Genomic DNA, 18,528 nt, shown 5'->3' with positions numbered 1-18,528 from the left:
AGATAGAGAGAGAGAGAGAGAGAGAGACAGAGAGAGACAGAGAGACAGAGAGAGAGAGAGAGAGAGAGAGAGAGAGACAGAGAGAGAGAGAGACAGAGAGAGAGAGAGAGACAGAGAGAGAGAGAGAGACAGAGAGACAGAGAGAGACAGAGAGAGACAGTGGATTCCTGCCTCCGACACATGCTCCGGATCGCCGTACGGTTCCCAGTCGGCCTGCCGTCACTGGGCCCCGCTCGCCGAGCCAGCAGGCGAGGGGGGGGGGGGGGGCGGAGGGGGGGGGCCGGGGTGTGGGCCGCACGCCAGCCCAGGGCAGGCCGGGTGAAATCGGGAGGGGGTGGCAGGCGGGAGAGGGGGTAGGATGGGGAGGGAGAGGGCGGCACTCACACAAGCCACCCCTCCCCCCTCCCCCCTCCGCCTCCCTCCTCTCACCCCCTCCGCGGGGTTACCGGTTACCAATGTCGCGAATCCACCAGCTCCGGCCTCAGGCTGAGCTTCTTTAGGGTCTCGTAGCCCACCACGATGCACAAGGCGGAAGGGGTGGAGGAGAGGACTCGGGCTGACAGGCCCTTGCTTAGGCCCCAGGCTCCTTCCTCATGCATCAGCTGCCGGAAGGTCTGTTTCATCGAATGGCAGCCCTTCACCTGAAACGGGACAGAGCGGCTGGCTTAGAAAAGCGGGAGACCTCCCCCACCATCACCCCCCCCACCACCACCCCCCCACACACACACACACCCACGCAACCCCCACCTCTCACACCCACTAGGCAGCAATCCATCCCATCCACATCAACCAACCTCCCCTTCACTCACGGTGGCACAGTGGTTAGCACTGCTGCCTCAGAGCGCCAGGGACCCAGGTTCGATTCCCGGCTCGGGTCACTGTCTGTGTGGAGTCTGCACATTCTCCCCGTGTCTGCGTGGGTTTCCTCCGGGTGCTCCGGTTTCCTCCCACAGTCTGAAAGATGTGCAGGTTAGGGGGATTGGCCGTGCTAAATTGAACTAGTCCCACTTGTCTGTGTTTGGCCCGTATCGTTCTAAACCTTTCCCATCCATGTACCTATCCTTTTAAATGTTGTCGTTGTAGCCGCCTCCACCCCCCCCTCTGGCAGTTCATTCCACACACGCACCACCCTCTGTGTGAAAAAGTTGTCCCTCAGGTCCCCGTTCCCCTCTCACCTTCAACCTCTGCCCTCTAGTTTTGGACTCCCCACCCCCACCCTGGTGGAAAAAGACCGTGGCCACATTTGGAATACTGTGTCCAATTCTGGTCACCACACTACCAGAAGGATGTGGAGGCTTTGGAGGGAGTTACAGAAAAGGTTTACCAGGATGTTGCCTGGTCTGGAGGGTATCAGCTCTGAGGAGAGATTGAATAAACTGGGATTGTTCCCCCTGGAAAGACGGAGGCTGAGGGGGCAACCAGATAGAAGGTTATAAAGTTATGAGGGGTGTGGATAGGGTGAACAGTTGGAGGCTTTTTCCCAGGGCGGAAATGACAATTACAAGGGGGCACAAGTTCAAGGTAAGGGGGGAGAGGCTCAGTGGAGATGTGCGGGGGAAGTTTTTTACACAGAGGGTGGTGGGGGCCTGGAATGCGCTGCCAAGTGAGGTGGTTGAGGCAGATACATTAGCCACATATCTTATCTGGATAGAAACATGAACAGGCGGGGAATAGAGGGATACAGGGGGTTGGTCTAGATAGGACAACGTGATCAGCACAGGCTTGGAGGGCCGAAGGGCCTGTTCCTGTGCTGTACTGTTCCTTGTTCTTTATTCACCTGATGTGCCTCGTGAATTTAAAAACCTCTATGGAGTTGTCCCGAAGTGCCTGTTCCCGTGCGTTACATCTCCACAACACGTCCTCAGACTTTTCTAACTTTTTCCCCGACGGTGGAAGAGAGAATGTCCGGGGTGCGTGGGGGGTCCTTGATTGTGCCGGCTGCTTTTCCCGAGGCAGCGGGAAGTGTAGACGGAGTCAATGGATGGGAGGCTGGTGATGGGGACTGCGCTACGTTCACAAGCCAAAATTAGGGGTGGGGTAATCGACGCTGTGATTGAGAGTAGAAGAATAGAGTCCCGACAGGAGGCCATTCGGCTCTGTAAGGTCACCCCCTCATCCTCCTACCCTCCAGGGAAAAAAAGTCCCAGCCTCTCCTTACAATTCAAACCTCCCGCAGTCCCAGGAACATCCTGTTTTACCAAATTGGAGGAAGGAACTGAAGGCACTGTTGCTAAGTTTGCAGATGATACAAAGACGTGTAGAGGGACAGGTAGTATTGAGGAAGCAGGGGGGCTGCAGAAGGACTCGGACAGGTTAGGAGAGTGGGCAAAGAAGTGGCAGATGGAATACAATGTGGAAAAGTGTGAGGTTACGCACTTTGGAAGGAGGAATGGCGGCGTAGACTAATTCTAAATGCTTAGGAAATCAGAAACACAAAGGGACTTGGGAGTCCTTTTTCAAGATTCTCTTAACGATAACGTGCAGGTTCAGTCGGCAGTTAGGAAGGCAAATGCAATGTTAGCATCCATGTCGATAGGGCTAGAATACAAGAGCAGGAATGTACTTCTGAGGCTGTATAAGGCTCTGGTCAGACCCCATTTGGAGTATTGTGAGCAGTTCTGGGCCCCGTATCTAAGGAAGGATGTGCTGGCCTTGGAAAGGGTCCAGAGGAGGTTCATAAGAATGATCCCTGGAATGAAGAGCTTGTCGTATGAGGAACGGTTGAGGACGCTGGGTCTGTACTCGTTGGAGTTTGGAAGGATGAGAGGGGATCTTATTGAAACTTACCGGCTACTGCGAGGCCTGGATAGAGTGGACGTGGAGAGGATGTTTCCACTCGTAGGAAAAACTAGAACCAGAGGGCACAACCTCAGGCTAAAGGGACGATCCTTTAAAACAGAGATGAGGAGGAATTTCTTCAGCCGGAGAGTGGCGAATCTGTGGAACTCTTTGCCGCAGAAGGCTGTGGAAGCCGGGTCATTGAGTGTCTTTGAGACAGAGATAGGCTCTTGATTAATAAGGGGATCAGGGGTTATGGGGAAAAGGCAGGAGAATGGGGATGAGAAAAATATCAGCCATGATTGAATGGCAGAGCAGACTCGATGGGCCGAGTGGCCTAATTCTGCTCCTCTGTCTTATGGTCTTGCCCCCTTTCCAGTTTAATAACATCATTCCTTCAACAGGGCGACCAGAATTGTACACAGTGCTCCGAATGTGGCCGCACCGATGTCTTGTACAGTTGGAACATGACTCCTGTACTCAATGCTCTGGCCAATGAAGGCAAGTGTGACCAAAGCCTTCTTCACCACCCTGTGATGCCACTTTCAAGGAGCTAGTACCTGCACCCCTAGGTCTCTCTGTTCAACATCACTGTTATCACACTCCGATACTGAGGCGAGCTTCCAATTCCAAATTTTATTTAATTTAAATTCTTCGAAGATGTAACTAGTAGGGTTGACAAGGGGGTGCCAGTCGATGTGATATATTTGGACTTTCAGAAAGCATTTGACAAAGTCCCGCACAAGAGATTATCGTGCAAGATTAACGCACATGGGACAGGAGGAAGTATGTTGAGATGGATCGAAAACTGGTTGGCAGAGAGGAAACAAAGAGTAGGAATTAATGGGTGCTTTTCAAATTGGCAGGCAGTAACTAGTGGAGTGCCACAGGGATCGGTGCTGGGACCCCAGCTATTCACAATATATATTAATAATTTGGATGAGGGAACAAAATGTAACATCTCAAAGTTTGCAGATGATACCAAGTTGGGTGGGAGGGTGAACTGTGACAAAGAGGCAGAGATCCTTCAGAATGATCTGGGCAGGTTGGGTGAGTGGGCTAATCAATGGCAGATGCAGTATAATTTGGATAAATGTGAGGTTATTCACTTTGGAAGCAAAAACAAGGTGGCGGATTACTACCTGAATGGGTGTAAATTGGGAGAGGGGAGTGTGCAGCGGGACCTGGGTGTCCTTGTGCACCAGTCACTGAAGGTAAGCATGCAGGTGCAGCAGGCGATAAAGAAGGCAAATGGTATGTTGGCCTTCATTGTGAGAGGTTTCGAGTACAGGAGCAGGGATGTGTTGTTGCTATTACACAGGGCCTTGGTGAGGCCACACCTAGAGTACTGTGTGCAGTTTTGGGTCTCCTTTTCTGAGGAAGGATGTTCTTGCTCTCGAGGGAGTGCAGCGAAGGTTTACCAGGCTGATTCCGGGGATGGCGGGACTGATGTATGAGGAGAGATTGACGAGGTTAGGATTGTTTTCACTGGAGTTCAGACAAATGAGGGGGATCTCATAGAGACTGAGGGAGACTGCAGGGAGGATGTTCCCGATGGTGGGGGGAGTCCAGAACCAGGGGGTCACAGTCTGAGGATTCGGGGTAGACCATTTAGGACGGAGGTGAGGAGACATTTCTTCACCCAAAGAGTGGTGAGCCTGTGGAATTCATTACCGCAGGAAGTAGTTGATGCCGAAACATTGAATGTATTGAAGAGGCGGCTGGATACAGCACTTGGGGGTGAACGGGATCAAAGGTTATGGGGAGAAAGCAGGATGAGGCTATTGAGTTGGATGATCAGCCATGATGGTGATGAATGGTGGAGCAGCTCGAAGGGCCGAATGGCCTCCTCCTGCTCCGAGCTTCTATGTTTCTATGTTTCTATGACTTGAACCTGGGTGCCCTGCAGCACTGCACACTGGATTGCAAACCCAGAGACGCTACCGACAGACAGAGACTCCCACCCAGCGCACAGCGGACCCCTGCACTGCCAGGTACCTGCAGTCGAGCACGGATCACATCCATCGGGTTGGTGAGAGTGGATGAAGTGGCAGCTGCGAGAGGACCAGCGACAGCCTGGACCAACAAGTGTGGACAGAAACTGGGGGTTACGTAGGAAATTTGTTCTGTAAAAACAAGAGGCAAAGATACAGTATTGTACCCCAGTGTTGTACAGCGACAGACCTGTCCCCACCAGTCCTGTACCTCAGTGATAGACAGCGACAGACCTGTCCCCAACAGGACTGTCCCCAGACCCGTCCCCACCAGTCCTGTACCCCAGTGTTATACAGCGACAAACCCGTCCCCACCACTGCACCCCAGTGTTACACAGTGACAAACCCAACCCCACGAGTACTGTACCCCAGTGTTATACAGCGACAAACCCATCCCCACCAGTACTGTACCCCAGTGTTATACAGTGACAGACCCATCCCCACCAGTACTGTACCCCAGTGTTATACAGCGACAAACCCATCCCCACCAGTACTGTACCCCAGTGTTATACAGGGACAGACCCGTCCCCAGCAGTACTGTACCCCAGTGTTATACAGTGGCAGACCCATCCCCACCAGTACTGTACCCCAGTGTGATACAGTGACAGACCCGTCCCCACCAGTACTGTACCCCAGTGTTATTCAGTGAGAGACCAGTCCCCAGCAGTACTGTACCCAAGTGTTATACAGTGACAGACCCGTCCCTACCAGCACTGTACTCCAGTGTTATACAGCGACAAACCCATCCCTACCAGTACTGTACCCCAGTGTTTTACAGTGACAGACCCATCCCCCTGTACCCCAGTGTCATACAGTGACAGACCCATCCCCACCAGTACTGGACTCGTGTTATACAGTGACAGACCCGTCCCCACCAGTACTGCACCCCAGTGTTATACAGTGACAGACCCGTCCCCACCAGTACTGTACCCCAGTGTTATACAGTGACAGACCCGTCCCCACCAGTACTGCACCCCAATGTTATACAGCGAAAGACCCGTCCCCACTCGTACTGTGTCCCAGTGTTACACAGCGACAGACCTGTCCCCACCAGTACTGTACCCCAGTGTGATACAGCGACAAACCCATCGCCACCAGTACTGTACCCCAGTGTTATACAGTGACAGACCCGTCCCACCAGTACTGCACCCCAGTGTTATACAGTGACTGACTCGTCCCCACCAGTACTGTACCCCAGTGTTACACAGCGACAGACCTGTCTCCACCAGTACTGTACCCCAGTGTTATACAGCGACAAACCCAACCCCACGAGTACTGTACCACAGTGTTAGACAGCGACAGACCCGTCCCCACCAGTACTGAACCCCAGTGTTATACAGTGACAGACCCGTCCCCACCAGTACTGTACCCCAGTGTTATACAGCGACAAACCCAACCCCACGAGTACTGTATGCCAGTGTTATACAGCGACAAACCCATCCCCACCAGTACTGTACCCCAGTGTTATACAGCGACAAACCCAACCCCACGAGTACTGTACCACAGTGTTAGACAGCGACAGACCCGTCCCCACCAGTACTGAACCCCAGTGTTATACAGCGACAGACCTGTCCCCACCAGTACTGTACCCCAGTGTGATACAGTGACAGACCCGTCCCCACCAGTACTGTACCCCAGTGTAATACAGTGGCAGACCCATCCCCACCAGTACTGTACCCCAGTGTTATACAACGACAAACCCATCCCCACCAGTACTGTACCCCAGTGTCATACAGCCAAAAAACCATCCCCACCAGTACTGTACCCCAGTGTTATACAGCGACAGACCCGTCCCCACTAGTACTGTCCCCAGTGTTATACAGTGACAGACCCGTCCCTACCAGTACTGTACTCCAATGTTATACAGCGACAGACCCATCCCCCTGTACCCCAGTGTTATACAGTGACAGACCCATCCCCGCCAGTACTGTACTCGTGTTATACAGTGACAGACCCGTCCCCACCAGTACTGTACCCCAGTGTTATACAGTGACAGACCCGTCCCCACCAGTACTGTACCCCAGTGTTATAGTGACAGACCCGTCCCCACCAGTACTGTACCCCAGTGTTATACAGTGACAGACCCGTCCCCACCAGTACTGTACCCCAGTGTTATACAGCGACAGACCCATCCCCACCAGGACTGTACCCCAGTGTTATACAGTGACAGACCCATCCCCACCAGTACTGTACCCCAGTGTTATACAGTGACAGACCCGTCCCCACCAGTACTGTACCCCAGTGTTATACAGTGACAGACCCATCCCCACCAGTACTGTACCCCAGTGTTATAGTGACAGACCCGTCCCCACCAGTACTGTACCCCAGTGTTATACAGTGACAGACCCGTCCCCACCAGGACTGTACCCCAGTGTGAGACAGTGACAGACCCATCCCCACCAGTACTGTACCCCAGTGTTATACAGTGACAGACCCGTCCCCACCAGTACTGTACCCCAGTGTTATACAGTGACAGACCCGTCCCCACCAGTACTGTACCCCAGTGTTATAGTGACAGACCCGTCCCCACCAGTACTGTACCCCAGTGTTATACAGCGACAGACCCATCCCCACCAGTACTGTACCCCAGAGTTATACAGTGGCAGACCCATCCCCACCAGTACTGTACCCCAGTGTTATACAGTGACAGACCCGTCCCCACCAGTACCGTACCCCAGTGTTATACAGTGACAGACACGTCCTCACCAGCACTGCACCCAGTGTTACACAATGACAGACCCGTCCCCACCAGTACTGTACCCCAGTGTTATACAGTGACAGACCCGTCCCCAGCAGTACTGTACCCCAGTGTTATACAGCGACAAACCCAACCCCACGAGTACTGTACGCCAGTGTTATACAGCGACAAACCCATCCCCACCAGTACTGTACCCCAGTGTTATACAGTGACAGACCCATCCCCACCAGTACTGTACCCCAGTGTTATACAGCGACAAACCCATCCCCACCAGTACTGTACCCCAGTGTTATACAGGGACAGACTCGTCCCCAGCAGTACTGTACCCCAGTGTTATACAGTGGCAGACCCATCCCCACCAGCACAGTACCCCAGTGTTACGCAGCGACAGACCCATCTCCAGCAGTACTGTACCCCAGTGTTAAACAGTGACAGACCCGTCCCCACCAGTACTGTACCCCAGTGTTAAACAGTGACAGACCCGTCTCCACCAGTACTGTACCCCAATGTTATACAGCGACAGACCCGTCCCCACCAGCACAGTACCCCAGTGCTATACAGTGACAGACCCGTCCCCATCAGCACAGTACCCAGTGCAATACAGTGACAGACCCGTCCCCACCAGCACAGTACCCCAGTGTTACACAGCGACAGACCCATCTCCAGCAGTACTGTACCCCAGTGTTAAACAGTGACAGACCCGTCCCCACCAGTACTGCACCCCAGTGTTAAGCAGTGACAGACCCGTTCCCACCAGGACTGCACCCCAGTGTTATACAGAGACAGACTCGTACCCACCAGTACTGTACCCCGGTGTTATACAGTGACAGACCCGTCCCCATCAGTACGGTACCGCAGTGTTATACAGTGACAGACCCGTCCCCACCAGTACTGTACCCCAGTGTTATACAGTGACAGACCCGTCCCCACCAGTACTGTACTCCAGTGTTATACACTGACAGACCCGTCCCCAACAGTACTGTACCCCAGTGTTACATAGTGACAGACCCGTCCCCACTAGTTCTGTACCCCAGTGTTATACAGTGACAGACCCGTCCCACCAGTACTGTACCCCAGTGTTACATAGTGACAGACCCGTCCCCACTAGTTCTGTACCCCAGTGTTATACAGCGACAGACCTGTCCCCACCAGTACTGTACCCCAGTGTTATACAGCGACAGACCCGTCCCCACTAGTACTGTAACCCAGTGTTATACAGTGACAGACCCGTCCCCACTAGTACTGTACCCCAGTGTTATACAGTGACAGACCCGTCCCCACCAGTACTGTACCCCAGTGTTATACAGCGACAAACCCATCCCCACCAGGACTATACCCGTGTTTCCAATGTCAGAAGCGTCCCCACCAATAATGTATGCCAGTGTTATACAGTAAGAAGTTTAACAACACCAGGTTAAAGTTCAACAGGTTTCTTTGGTATGAAAAGCCACAAGTTTTTAGAGACTGAAGCTCCTTCTTCAGGTCGGCGGCTCACCTGAAGAAGTGGCTTAAGGCTCCGAAAGCTTGTGGCTTTTCATACCAAATAAAACTGTTGGACTTTAACCCGGTGTTGTTAAACGTCTTACTGTGTTTAAACCCAGTCCAAACACAGCGACAGACCCGACCCAACCAGCACAGTACCCCAGTGTTATACAGTGACAGAACCGTCCCCACCAGCACAGTACCCCAGTGTTATACAGTGACAGACCCGTCCCCACCAGCACAGTACCCCAGTGTTATACAGTGACAGACCCGTCCCCACCAGTACTGTACCCCAGTGTTATACAGTGACAGACCCGTCCCCAACAGTACTGTACCCCAGTGTTATACAGCGACAGACCCGTCCCCACCAGTACTGTACCCCAGTGTTATACAGCGACAGACCCGACCCAACCAGCACAGTACCCCAGTGTGATACAGTGACAGAACCGTCCCCACCAGCACAGTACCCCAGTGTTATACAGTGACAGACCCGTCCCCACCAGCACAGTACCCCAGTGTTATACAGTGACAGACCCGTCCCCACCAGCACAGTACCCCAGTGTTATACAGCGACAGACCCGTCCCCACCAGCACAGTACCCCAGTGCTATACAGCGACAGACCCATCTCCACCAGTACTGTAGCCCAGTGTTATACAGTGACAGACCCGTCCCCACCAGTACTGTACCCCAGTGTTATACAGTGACAGACCCGTCCCCACCAGTACTGTACCCCAGTGTTATACAGTGACAGACCCGTCCCCACCAGTACTGTACCCCAGTGTTATACAGCGACAAACCCATCCCCACCAGGACTGTACCCCAGTGTTATACAGTGACAGACCCATCCCCACCAGTACTGAACCCCAGTATTACACAGCGAGAGACCCATCTCCAGCAGTACTGTACCCCAGTGTTATACAGTGACAGACCCGTCCACACCAGTACTGTACCCCAGCGTTATACAGCAACAGACCCGTCCCCATCAGTACCGTACTCCAGTGTGATACAGCGACAGACCCGTCCCCACCAGTACTGTACCCCAGTGTTATACAGAGACAGACCCGTACCCACCAGTACTGTAACCCAGTGTTATACAGTGACAGACCCGTCCCCACCAGTACTGTACTCCAGTGTTATGCAGCGACAGACCTGTCCCCACCAGTCCTGTACCCCAGTGTTATACAGCGACAGACCTGTCCCCACCAGTACTGTACCCGAGTGTTATACAGTGACAGACCCGTCCCCACCAGTACTGTACCCCAGTGTTATACAGTGACAGACCCGTCCCCAGCAGTACTGTACCCCAGTGTTATACAGTGACAGACCCGTCCCCATCAGTACGGTACCCCAGTGTTATACAGTGACAGACCCGTCCCCACCAGTACTGTACCCCAGTGTTATACAGTGACAGACCCGTCCCCACCAGTACTGTACCCCAGTGTTATACAGTGACAGACCCGTCCCCACCAGTACTGTACTCCAGTGTTATACAGCGACAGACCTGTCCCCACCAGTACTGTACCCCAGTGTTATACAGCGACAGACTCGTCCCCACCAGTATTGTACCCCAGTGTTATACAGTGACAGACCCGTCCCCACCAGGACTGTACCCCAGTGTTATACAGTGACAGACTCGTCCCCACCAGTACTGTACCCCAGTGTTATACAGTGACAGACCCGTCCCCACCAGTACTGTACCCCAGTGTTATACAGTGACAGACCCGTCCCCATCAGTACGGTACCCCAGTGTTATACAGTGACAGACCCGTCCCCACCAGTACTGTACCCCAGTGTTCTACAGTGACAGACCCGTCCCCACCAGTACTGTGCTCCAGTGTTATACAGCGACAGACCTGTCCCCACCAGTCCTGTACCCCAGTGTTATACAGTGACAGACCTGTCCCCACCAGTCCTGTACCCCAGTGTTATACAGTGACAGACCTTCCCCACCAGTACTGTACCCCAGTGTTATACAGTGACAGACCTGTCCCCACCAGTACTGTACCCCAGTGTTATACAGTGACAGACCCGTCCCCATCAGTACGGTACCCCAGTGTTATACAGTGACAGACCCGTCCCCACCAGTACTGTACCCCAGTGTTATACAGTGACAGACCCGTCCCCATCAGTACGGTACCGCAGTGTTGTACAGTGACAGACCCGTCCCCACCAGTGCTGTACTCCAGTGTTATACACTGACAGACCCATCCCCAGCAGTACTGTACACCAGAGTTATACAGTGACAGGCGCATCCCCACCAGTACTGTACCCCAGTGTTATACAGCGACAGACCTGTCCCCACCAGCACAGTACCCCAATGTTATACAGCGACAGACCCGTCCCCACCAGCACAGTACCCCAGTGCTATACAGTGACAGACCCGTCCCCATCAGCACAGTACCCCAGTGTTACACAGCGACAGACCCATCTCCAGCAGTACTGTACCCCAGTGTTATACAGCGACAGACCCGTCCCCATCAGTACCGTACTCCAGTGTTATACAGAGACAGACCCGTACCCACCAGTACTGTACCCCAGTGTTATACAGTGACAGACCCATCCTCATCAGTACGGTATCGCAGTGTTATACAGTGACAGACCCGTCCCCACCAGTGCTGTACTCCAGTGTTATACACTGACAGACCCGTCCCCACCAGTACTGTACCCCAGTGTTATACAGTGACAGACCCATCCTCATCAGTACGGTACCGCAGTGTTATACAGTGACAGACCCGTCCCCACCAGTGCTGTACTCCAGTGTTATACACTGACAGACCCGTCCCCACCAGTACTGTACCCCAGTGTTACATAGTGACAGACCCATCCCCAGCAGTACTGTACCCCAGTGTTATACAGTGACAGGCCCGTCCCCACCAGTACTGTACCCCAGTGTTATACAGTGACAGACCTGTCCCCACCAGTACTGTACCCCAGTGTTATACAGTGACAGACCAGCCCCCATCAGCACTGTACCCCAGTGTTATACAGTGAGAGACCCGTCCCCCTGTACCCCAGTGTTATACAGTGACAGACCCGTCCCCACCAGTACTGTACCCCAGTGTTATACAGTGACAGACCCGTCCCCACCAGTACTGTACCCCAGGGTTATACAGTGACAGACCCGTCCCCACTAGTTCTGTACCCCAGTGTTATACAGCGACAGACCTGTCCCCACCAGTACTGTACCCCAGTGTTATACAGCGACAGACCCGTCCCCACTAGTACTGTAACCCAGTATTATACAGTGACAGACCCGTCCCCACTAGTACTGTACCCCAGTGTTATACAGCGACAGACCCGTCCCCACTAGTACTGTACCCCAGTGTTATACAGCGACAGACCCGTCCCCACCAGTACTGTACCCCAGTGTTATACAGCGACAAACCCATCCCCACCAGGACTATACCCGTGTTTCCAATGTCAGAAGCGTCCCCACCAATAATGTATGCCAGTGTTATACAGTAAGAAGTTTAACAACACCAGGTTAAAGTTCAACAGGTTTCTTTGGTATGAAAAGCCACAAGTTTTTAGAGACTGAAGCTCCTTCTTCAGGTCGGCGGCTCACCTGAAGAAGTGGCTTAAGGCTCCGAAAGCTTGTGGCTTTTCATACCAAATAAAACTGTTGGACTTTAACCCGGTGTTGTTAAACGTCTTACTGTGTTTAAACCCAGTCCAAACACAGCGACAGACCCGACCCAACCAGCACAGTACCCCAGTGTTATACAGTGACAGAACCGTCCCCACCAGCACAGTACCCCAGTGTTATACAGTGACAGACCCGTCCCCACCAGCACAGTACCCCAGTGTTATACAGAGACAGACCCGTACCCACCAGTACTGTACCCCAGTGTTATACAGTGACAGACCCGTCCCCACCAGTGCTGTACTCCAGTGTTATACACTGACAGACCCGTCCCCACCAGTACTGTACCCCAGTGTTATACAGTGACAGAACCGTCCCACCAGTACTGTACCCCAGTGTTACATAGTGACAGACCCATCCCCAGCAGTACTGTACCCCAGTGTTATACAGTGACAGGCCCGTCCCCACCAGTACTGTACCCCAGTGTTATACAGTGACAGACCTGTCCCCACCAGTACTGTACCCCAGTGTTATACAGTGACAGACCAGCCCCCATCAGCACTGTACCCCAGTGTTATACAGTGAGAGACCCGTCCCCCTGTACCCCAGTGTTATACAGTGACAGACCCGTCCCCACCAGTACTGTACCCCAGTGTTATACAGTGACAGACCCGTCCCCACCAGTACTGTACCCCAGGGTTATACAGTGACAGACCCGTACCCACCAGTACTGTACCCCAGTGTTATACAGTGACAGACCCGTCCCCACCAGTACTGTACCCCAGGGTTATACAGTGACAGACCCGTCCCCACCAGTACTGTGCCCCAGTGTTATACAGCGACAGACCCATCCCCACCAGTACTGTACCCCAGTGTTATATAGCGACAAACCCATCCCCACCAGTACTGTACCCCAGTGTTACACAGCGACAGACCTGTCCCCACCAGTACTGTACCCCAGTGTTATACAGAGACAGACCCGTCCCCATCAGCACTGTACCCCAGTGTTATACAGTGACAGACCCGTCCCCACCAGTACTGTACCCCAGTGTTATACAGTGATAGACCCGTCCCCACCAGTACTGTACCCCAGGGTTATACAGTGACAGACCTGTCCCCACCAGTACTGTACCCCATTGTAATACAGCGACAGACCCATCACCACCAGTACAATACCCGTGGTGCACAGCGATAGACCCGTCCCCATCAGCACTGTACCCCAGTATTATACAGTGACTGACCCGTCCCCATCAGCACTGTACCCGAGTGTTATACAGTGACAGACCCGTCCCCAACAGTACTGTACCCCAGTGTTATACAGAGACAGACCCGTCCCCACCAGTACTGTACCCCAGTGTTATACAACGACAGCCCCGTTCTCACCAGTACTGTACCCCAGTGTTCGACAGTGACAGACCCTTCCCAACCATTACTGTACCCCAGTGTTAGACAGTGAGAGACCCGTCCCCACCAGTACTGTACCCCCGTGTTATACAGTGACAGACCTGTCCCCACCAGTACTGTACCCCAGTGTTATACAGTGACAGACCCGTCCCCATCAGTACTGTACCCCAGTGTTAGACAGTGAGAGACCCGTCCCCACCAGTACTGTACCCCCGTGTTATACAGTGACAGACCTGTCCCCACCAGTACTGTACCCCAGTGTTATACAGTGACAGACCCGTCCCCACCAGTACTGTACCGCAGCGTTATACAGTGACAGACCCGTCCCCACAAGTACTGTACCCCAGCGTGAAACAGTGACATACCCGTCCCCACCAGTACTGTACCCCAGTGTTATCCAGTGACAGACCCTTCCCAACCATTACTGTACCCCAGTGTTAGACAGTGACAGACCCGTCCCCACCAGCACTGAACCCCAGCGTTAGACAGGGACAGACCTGTCCCCATCAGTACTGTACCCCAGTGTTATACAGTGACAGACCCGTCCCCACCAGTACAGTACCCCAGTGTTACACAGTGACAGACCCGTCCCCACCAGTACTGTACCTCAGTGTTATACAGTGACAGACCCGTCCCCACCAGTACTGTACCCCAGTGTTATACAGCGACAGACCCGTCCCCATCAGTACCGTACTCCAGTGTTATACAGAGACAGACCCGTCCCCATCAGTACTGTACCCGTGTTAAACAGTGACAGACCCGTCCCCACCAGTACTGTACCCCAGTGTTTCACAGTGACAGACCCGTCCCCACCTGTACTGTACCCCAGTGTTATACAGTGACAGACCGTCCCCACCAGTACTGTACCCCAGTGTTATACAGTGACAGACCCGTCCCCACCAGTACTGTACCCCAGTGTTATACAGTGACAGACCCGTCCCCATCAGTACGGTACCGCAGTGTTATACAGTGACAGACCCGTCCCTACCAGTACTGTACCCCAGTGTGATACAGTGACAGACCCGTCCCCACCAGTACTGTACCCCAGTGTTACATAGTGACAGACCCGTCCCCACCACTACTGTACCCCAGTGTTATACAGTGACAGACCAGCCCCCATCAGCACTGTACCCCAGTGTTATACAGTGACAGACCCGTCCCCACCAGTACTGTACCCCAGTGTTATACAGTGACAGACCCGTCCCCACCAGTACTATAACCCAGTGTTATACAGCGACAAACCCGTCCCCACTAGTACTGTACCCCAGTGTTATACAGTGAGAGACCCGTCCCCCTATACCCCAGTGTTATACAGTGACAGACCCGTCCCCACCATTACTGTACCCCAGTGTTTCACAGCGACAGACCCGTCCCCACCAGTACTGTACCCCAGTGTTATACAGTGACAGACCCGTCCCCACCAGTACTGTACCCCAGTGTTATACAGTGACAGACCCGTCCCCACCAGTACTGTACCCCAGTGTTACATAGTGACAGACCCGTCCCCACCACTACTGTACCCCAGTGTTATACAGTGACAGACCCGTCCCCACCAGTACTGTCCCCCAGTGTTATACAGTGACAGACACGTCCCCACCAGTACTATAACCCAGTGTTATACAGCGACAAACACGTCCCCACCAGTACTGTGCCCCAGTGTTATACAGTGACAGACCCGTCCCCACCAGTACCGTACCGCAGTGTTAAACAGTGACAGACCTGTCCCCACCAGGACGAGACCCGTGTTTCCAATGACAGACGCGTCCCCACCAGTACTGTACCCCAGTGTTATACAGCGACAGACCCGTCCCCACCAGTACTGTACCCCAGTGTTAAACAGTGAGACCCGTCCCCACCAGTACTGTACCCCAGTGTTGTACAGTGACAGACCCGTCCCCACCGCACTGTACCCAGTGTTATACAGTGACAGACCCGTCCCCACCAGTACTGTGCCCCAGTGTTATACAGAGACAGACCTGTCCCCACCAGTACTGTACCCCTGTGTTATACAGAGACAGACCCGCCCCCACCAGCACTGTACCCCAGTGTTATACAGTGACAGACCCGTCCCCACCAGGACTGTACCCCAGTGTTATACAGTGACAGACCCGTCCCCACCTGTACTGTACCCCAGTGTTATACAGTGACAGACCCGTCCACACCAGTACTGTACCCCAGTGTTATACAGTGACAGACCCGTCCCCACCAGTACTATACCCGTGGTGCACAGTGACAGACCCGTCCCCACCAGTACTGTACCCCAGTGTTATACAGCGACTGACCCGTCCCCACCAGTACTGTACCCCATTGTTATACAGAGACAGACCCGTCCGCACCAGTATTGTAACCCAGTGTTATACAGTGACAGACCCGTCCCCACCAGTACTGTACCCCAGTGTTATACAGCGACAGACCCGTCCCCACCAGTACTGTACCCCAGTGTTATACAGAGACAGACCTGTCCCCACCAGTACTGTACCCCAGTGTTATACAGAGACAGACCCGTCCCCACCAGTACTGTACCCCAGTGTTATACAGAGACAGACCTGTCCCCACCAGTACTGTACCCCAGTGTTATACAGAGACAGACCTGTCCCCACCAGGACTGTACCCCAGTGTTATACAGAGACAGACCTGTCCCCACCAGTACTGTACCCCAGTGTTATACAGAGACAGACCTGTCCCCACCAGTACTGTACCCCAGTGTTATACAGAGACAGACCCGTCCCCACCAGTACTGTACCCCAGTGTTATACAGAGACAGACCCGTCCCCACCAGTACTGTACCCCAGTGTTATACAGAGACAGACCCGTCCGCACCAGTATTGTAACCCAGTGTTATACAGTGACAGACCCGTCCCCACCAGTACTGTACCCCAGTGTTATACAGTGACAGACCCATCCCCATCAGCACTGTACCAGAGTGTTATTCAGCGACAGACCCGTCCCCACCAGTACTGTACCCCAGTGTTATACAGTGACAGACCCATCCCCACCAGTACTGTACCCCAGTGTTATACAACGATAGCCCCGTTCTCACCAGTACTGTACCCCAGTGTTAGACAGTGACAGACCCTTCCCAACCATTACTGTACCCCAGTGTTAGACAGTGACAGACCCGTCCCCACCAGTACTGTACCCCAGTGTTAAACAGTGACAGACCCATCCCCACCAGTACTGTACCCAGGTGTTATACAGCGACAGACCCGTCCCCACCAGTACTGTACCCCAGTGTTAGACAGTGATAGACCCGTCCCCACCAGTACTGTACCCCAGGGTTATACAGTGACAGACCTGTCCCCACCAGTACTGTACCCCATTGTAATACAGCGACAGACCCATCACCACCAGTACAATACCCGTGGTGCACAGCGATAGACCCGTCCCCATCAGCACTGTACCCCAGTATTATACAGTGACTGACCCGTCCCCATCAGCACTGTACCCGAGTGTTATACAGTGACAGACCCGTCCCCAACAGTACTGTACCCCAGTGTTATACAGAGACAGACCCGTCCCCACCAGTACTGTACCCCAGTGTTATACAACGACAGCCCCGTTCTCACCAGTACTGTACCCCAGTGTTCGACAGTGACAGACCCTTCCCAACCATTACTGTACCCCAGTGTTAGACAGTGAGAGACCCGTCCCCACCAGTACTGTACCCCCGTGTTATACAGTGACAGACCTGTCCCCACCAGTACTGTACCCCAGTGTTATACAGTGACAGACCCGTCCCCATCAGTACTGTACCCCAGTGTTATACAGTGACAGACCCGTCCCCACCAGTACTGTACCGCAGCGTTATACAGTGACAGACCCGTCCCCACAAGTACTGTACCCCAGCGTGAAACAGTGACATACCCGTCCCCACCAGTACTGTACCCCAGTGTTATCCAGTGACAGACCCTTCCCAACCATTACTGTACCCCAGTGTTAGACAGTGACAGACCCGTCCCCACCAGCACTGAACCCCAGCGTTAGACAGGGACAGACCTGTCCCCATCAGTACTGTACCCCAGTGTTATACAGTGACAGACCCGTCCCCACCAGTACAGTACCCCAGTGTTACACAGTGACAGACCCGTCCCCACCAGTACTGTACCTCAGTGTTATACAGTGACAGACCCGTCCCCACCAGTACTGTACCCCAGTGTTATACAGCGACAGACCCGTCCCCATCAGTACCGTACTCCAGTGTTATACAGAGACAGACCCGTCCCCATCAGTACTGTACCCGTGTTAAACAGTGACAGACCCGTCCCCACCAGTACTGTACCCCAGTGTTTCACAGTGACAGACCCGTCCCCACCTGTACTGTACCCCAGTGTTATACAGTGACAGACCGTCCCCACCAGTACTGTACCCCAGTGTTATACAGTGACAGACCCGTCCCCACCAGTACTGTACCCCAGTGTTATACAGTGACAGACCCGTCCCCATCAGTACGGTACCGCAGTGTTATACAGTGACAGACCCGTCCCTACCAGTACTGTACCCCAGTGTGATACAGTGACAGACCCGTCCCCACCAGTACTGTACCCCAGTGTTACATAGTGACAGACCCGTCCCCACCACTACTGTACCC

General features: G+C 53.6%; 1 protein-coding gene across 1 annotated transcript in view; it reads right to left on the bottom strand.

Moving 5' to 3' along the window:
• Positions 1-6: 6 nt before the first annotated feature.
• The window catches only part of LOC144488354 (solute carrier family 25 member 44-like), an 84,623-nt gene continuing 66,101 nt past the window's right edge, over positions 7-18,528 (bottom strand). Inside the window, exons 3-4 of the mRNA XM_078206403.1 lie at positions 4,777-4,904; positions 7-641 (exon numbers count right to left, since the gene is read on the bottom strand). Of these exons, the coding sequence (XP_078062529.1) occupies positions 450-641; positions 4,777-4,904 (320 nt within the window). The 3' untranslated portion in view covers positions 7-449. The remainder of the gene's footprint in view (positions 642-4,776; positions 4,905-18,528) is intronic.

Source organism: Mustelus asterias, unplaced genomic scaffold, assembly GCF_964213995.1.
Source record: "Mustelus asterias unplaced genomic scaffold, sMusAst1.hap1.1 HAP1_SCAFFOLD_1488, whole genome shotgun sequence".
NCBI classification, from domain to species: domain Eukaryota; kingdom Metazoa; phylum Chordata; class Chondrichthyes; order Carcharhiniformes; family Triakidae; genus Mustelus; species Mustelus asterias.
Note: the sequence above shows the minus strand (reverse complement) of the source record. Positions and strands in the feature narration are given on the sequence as shown.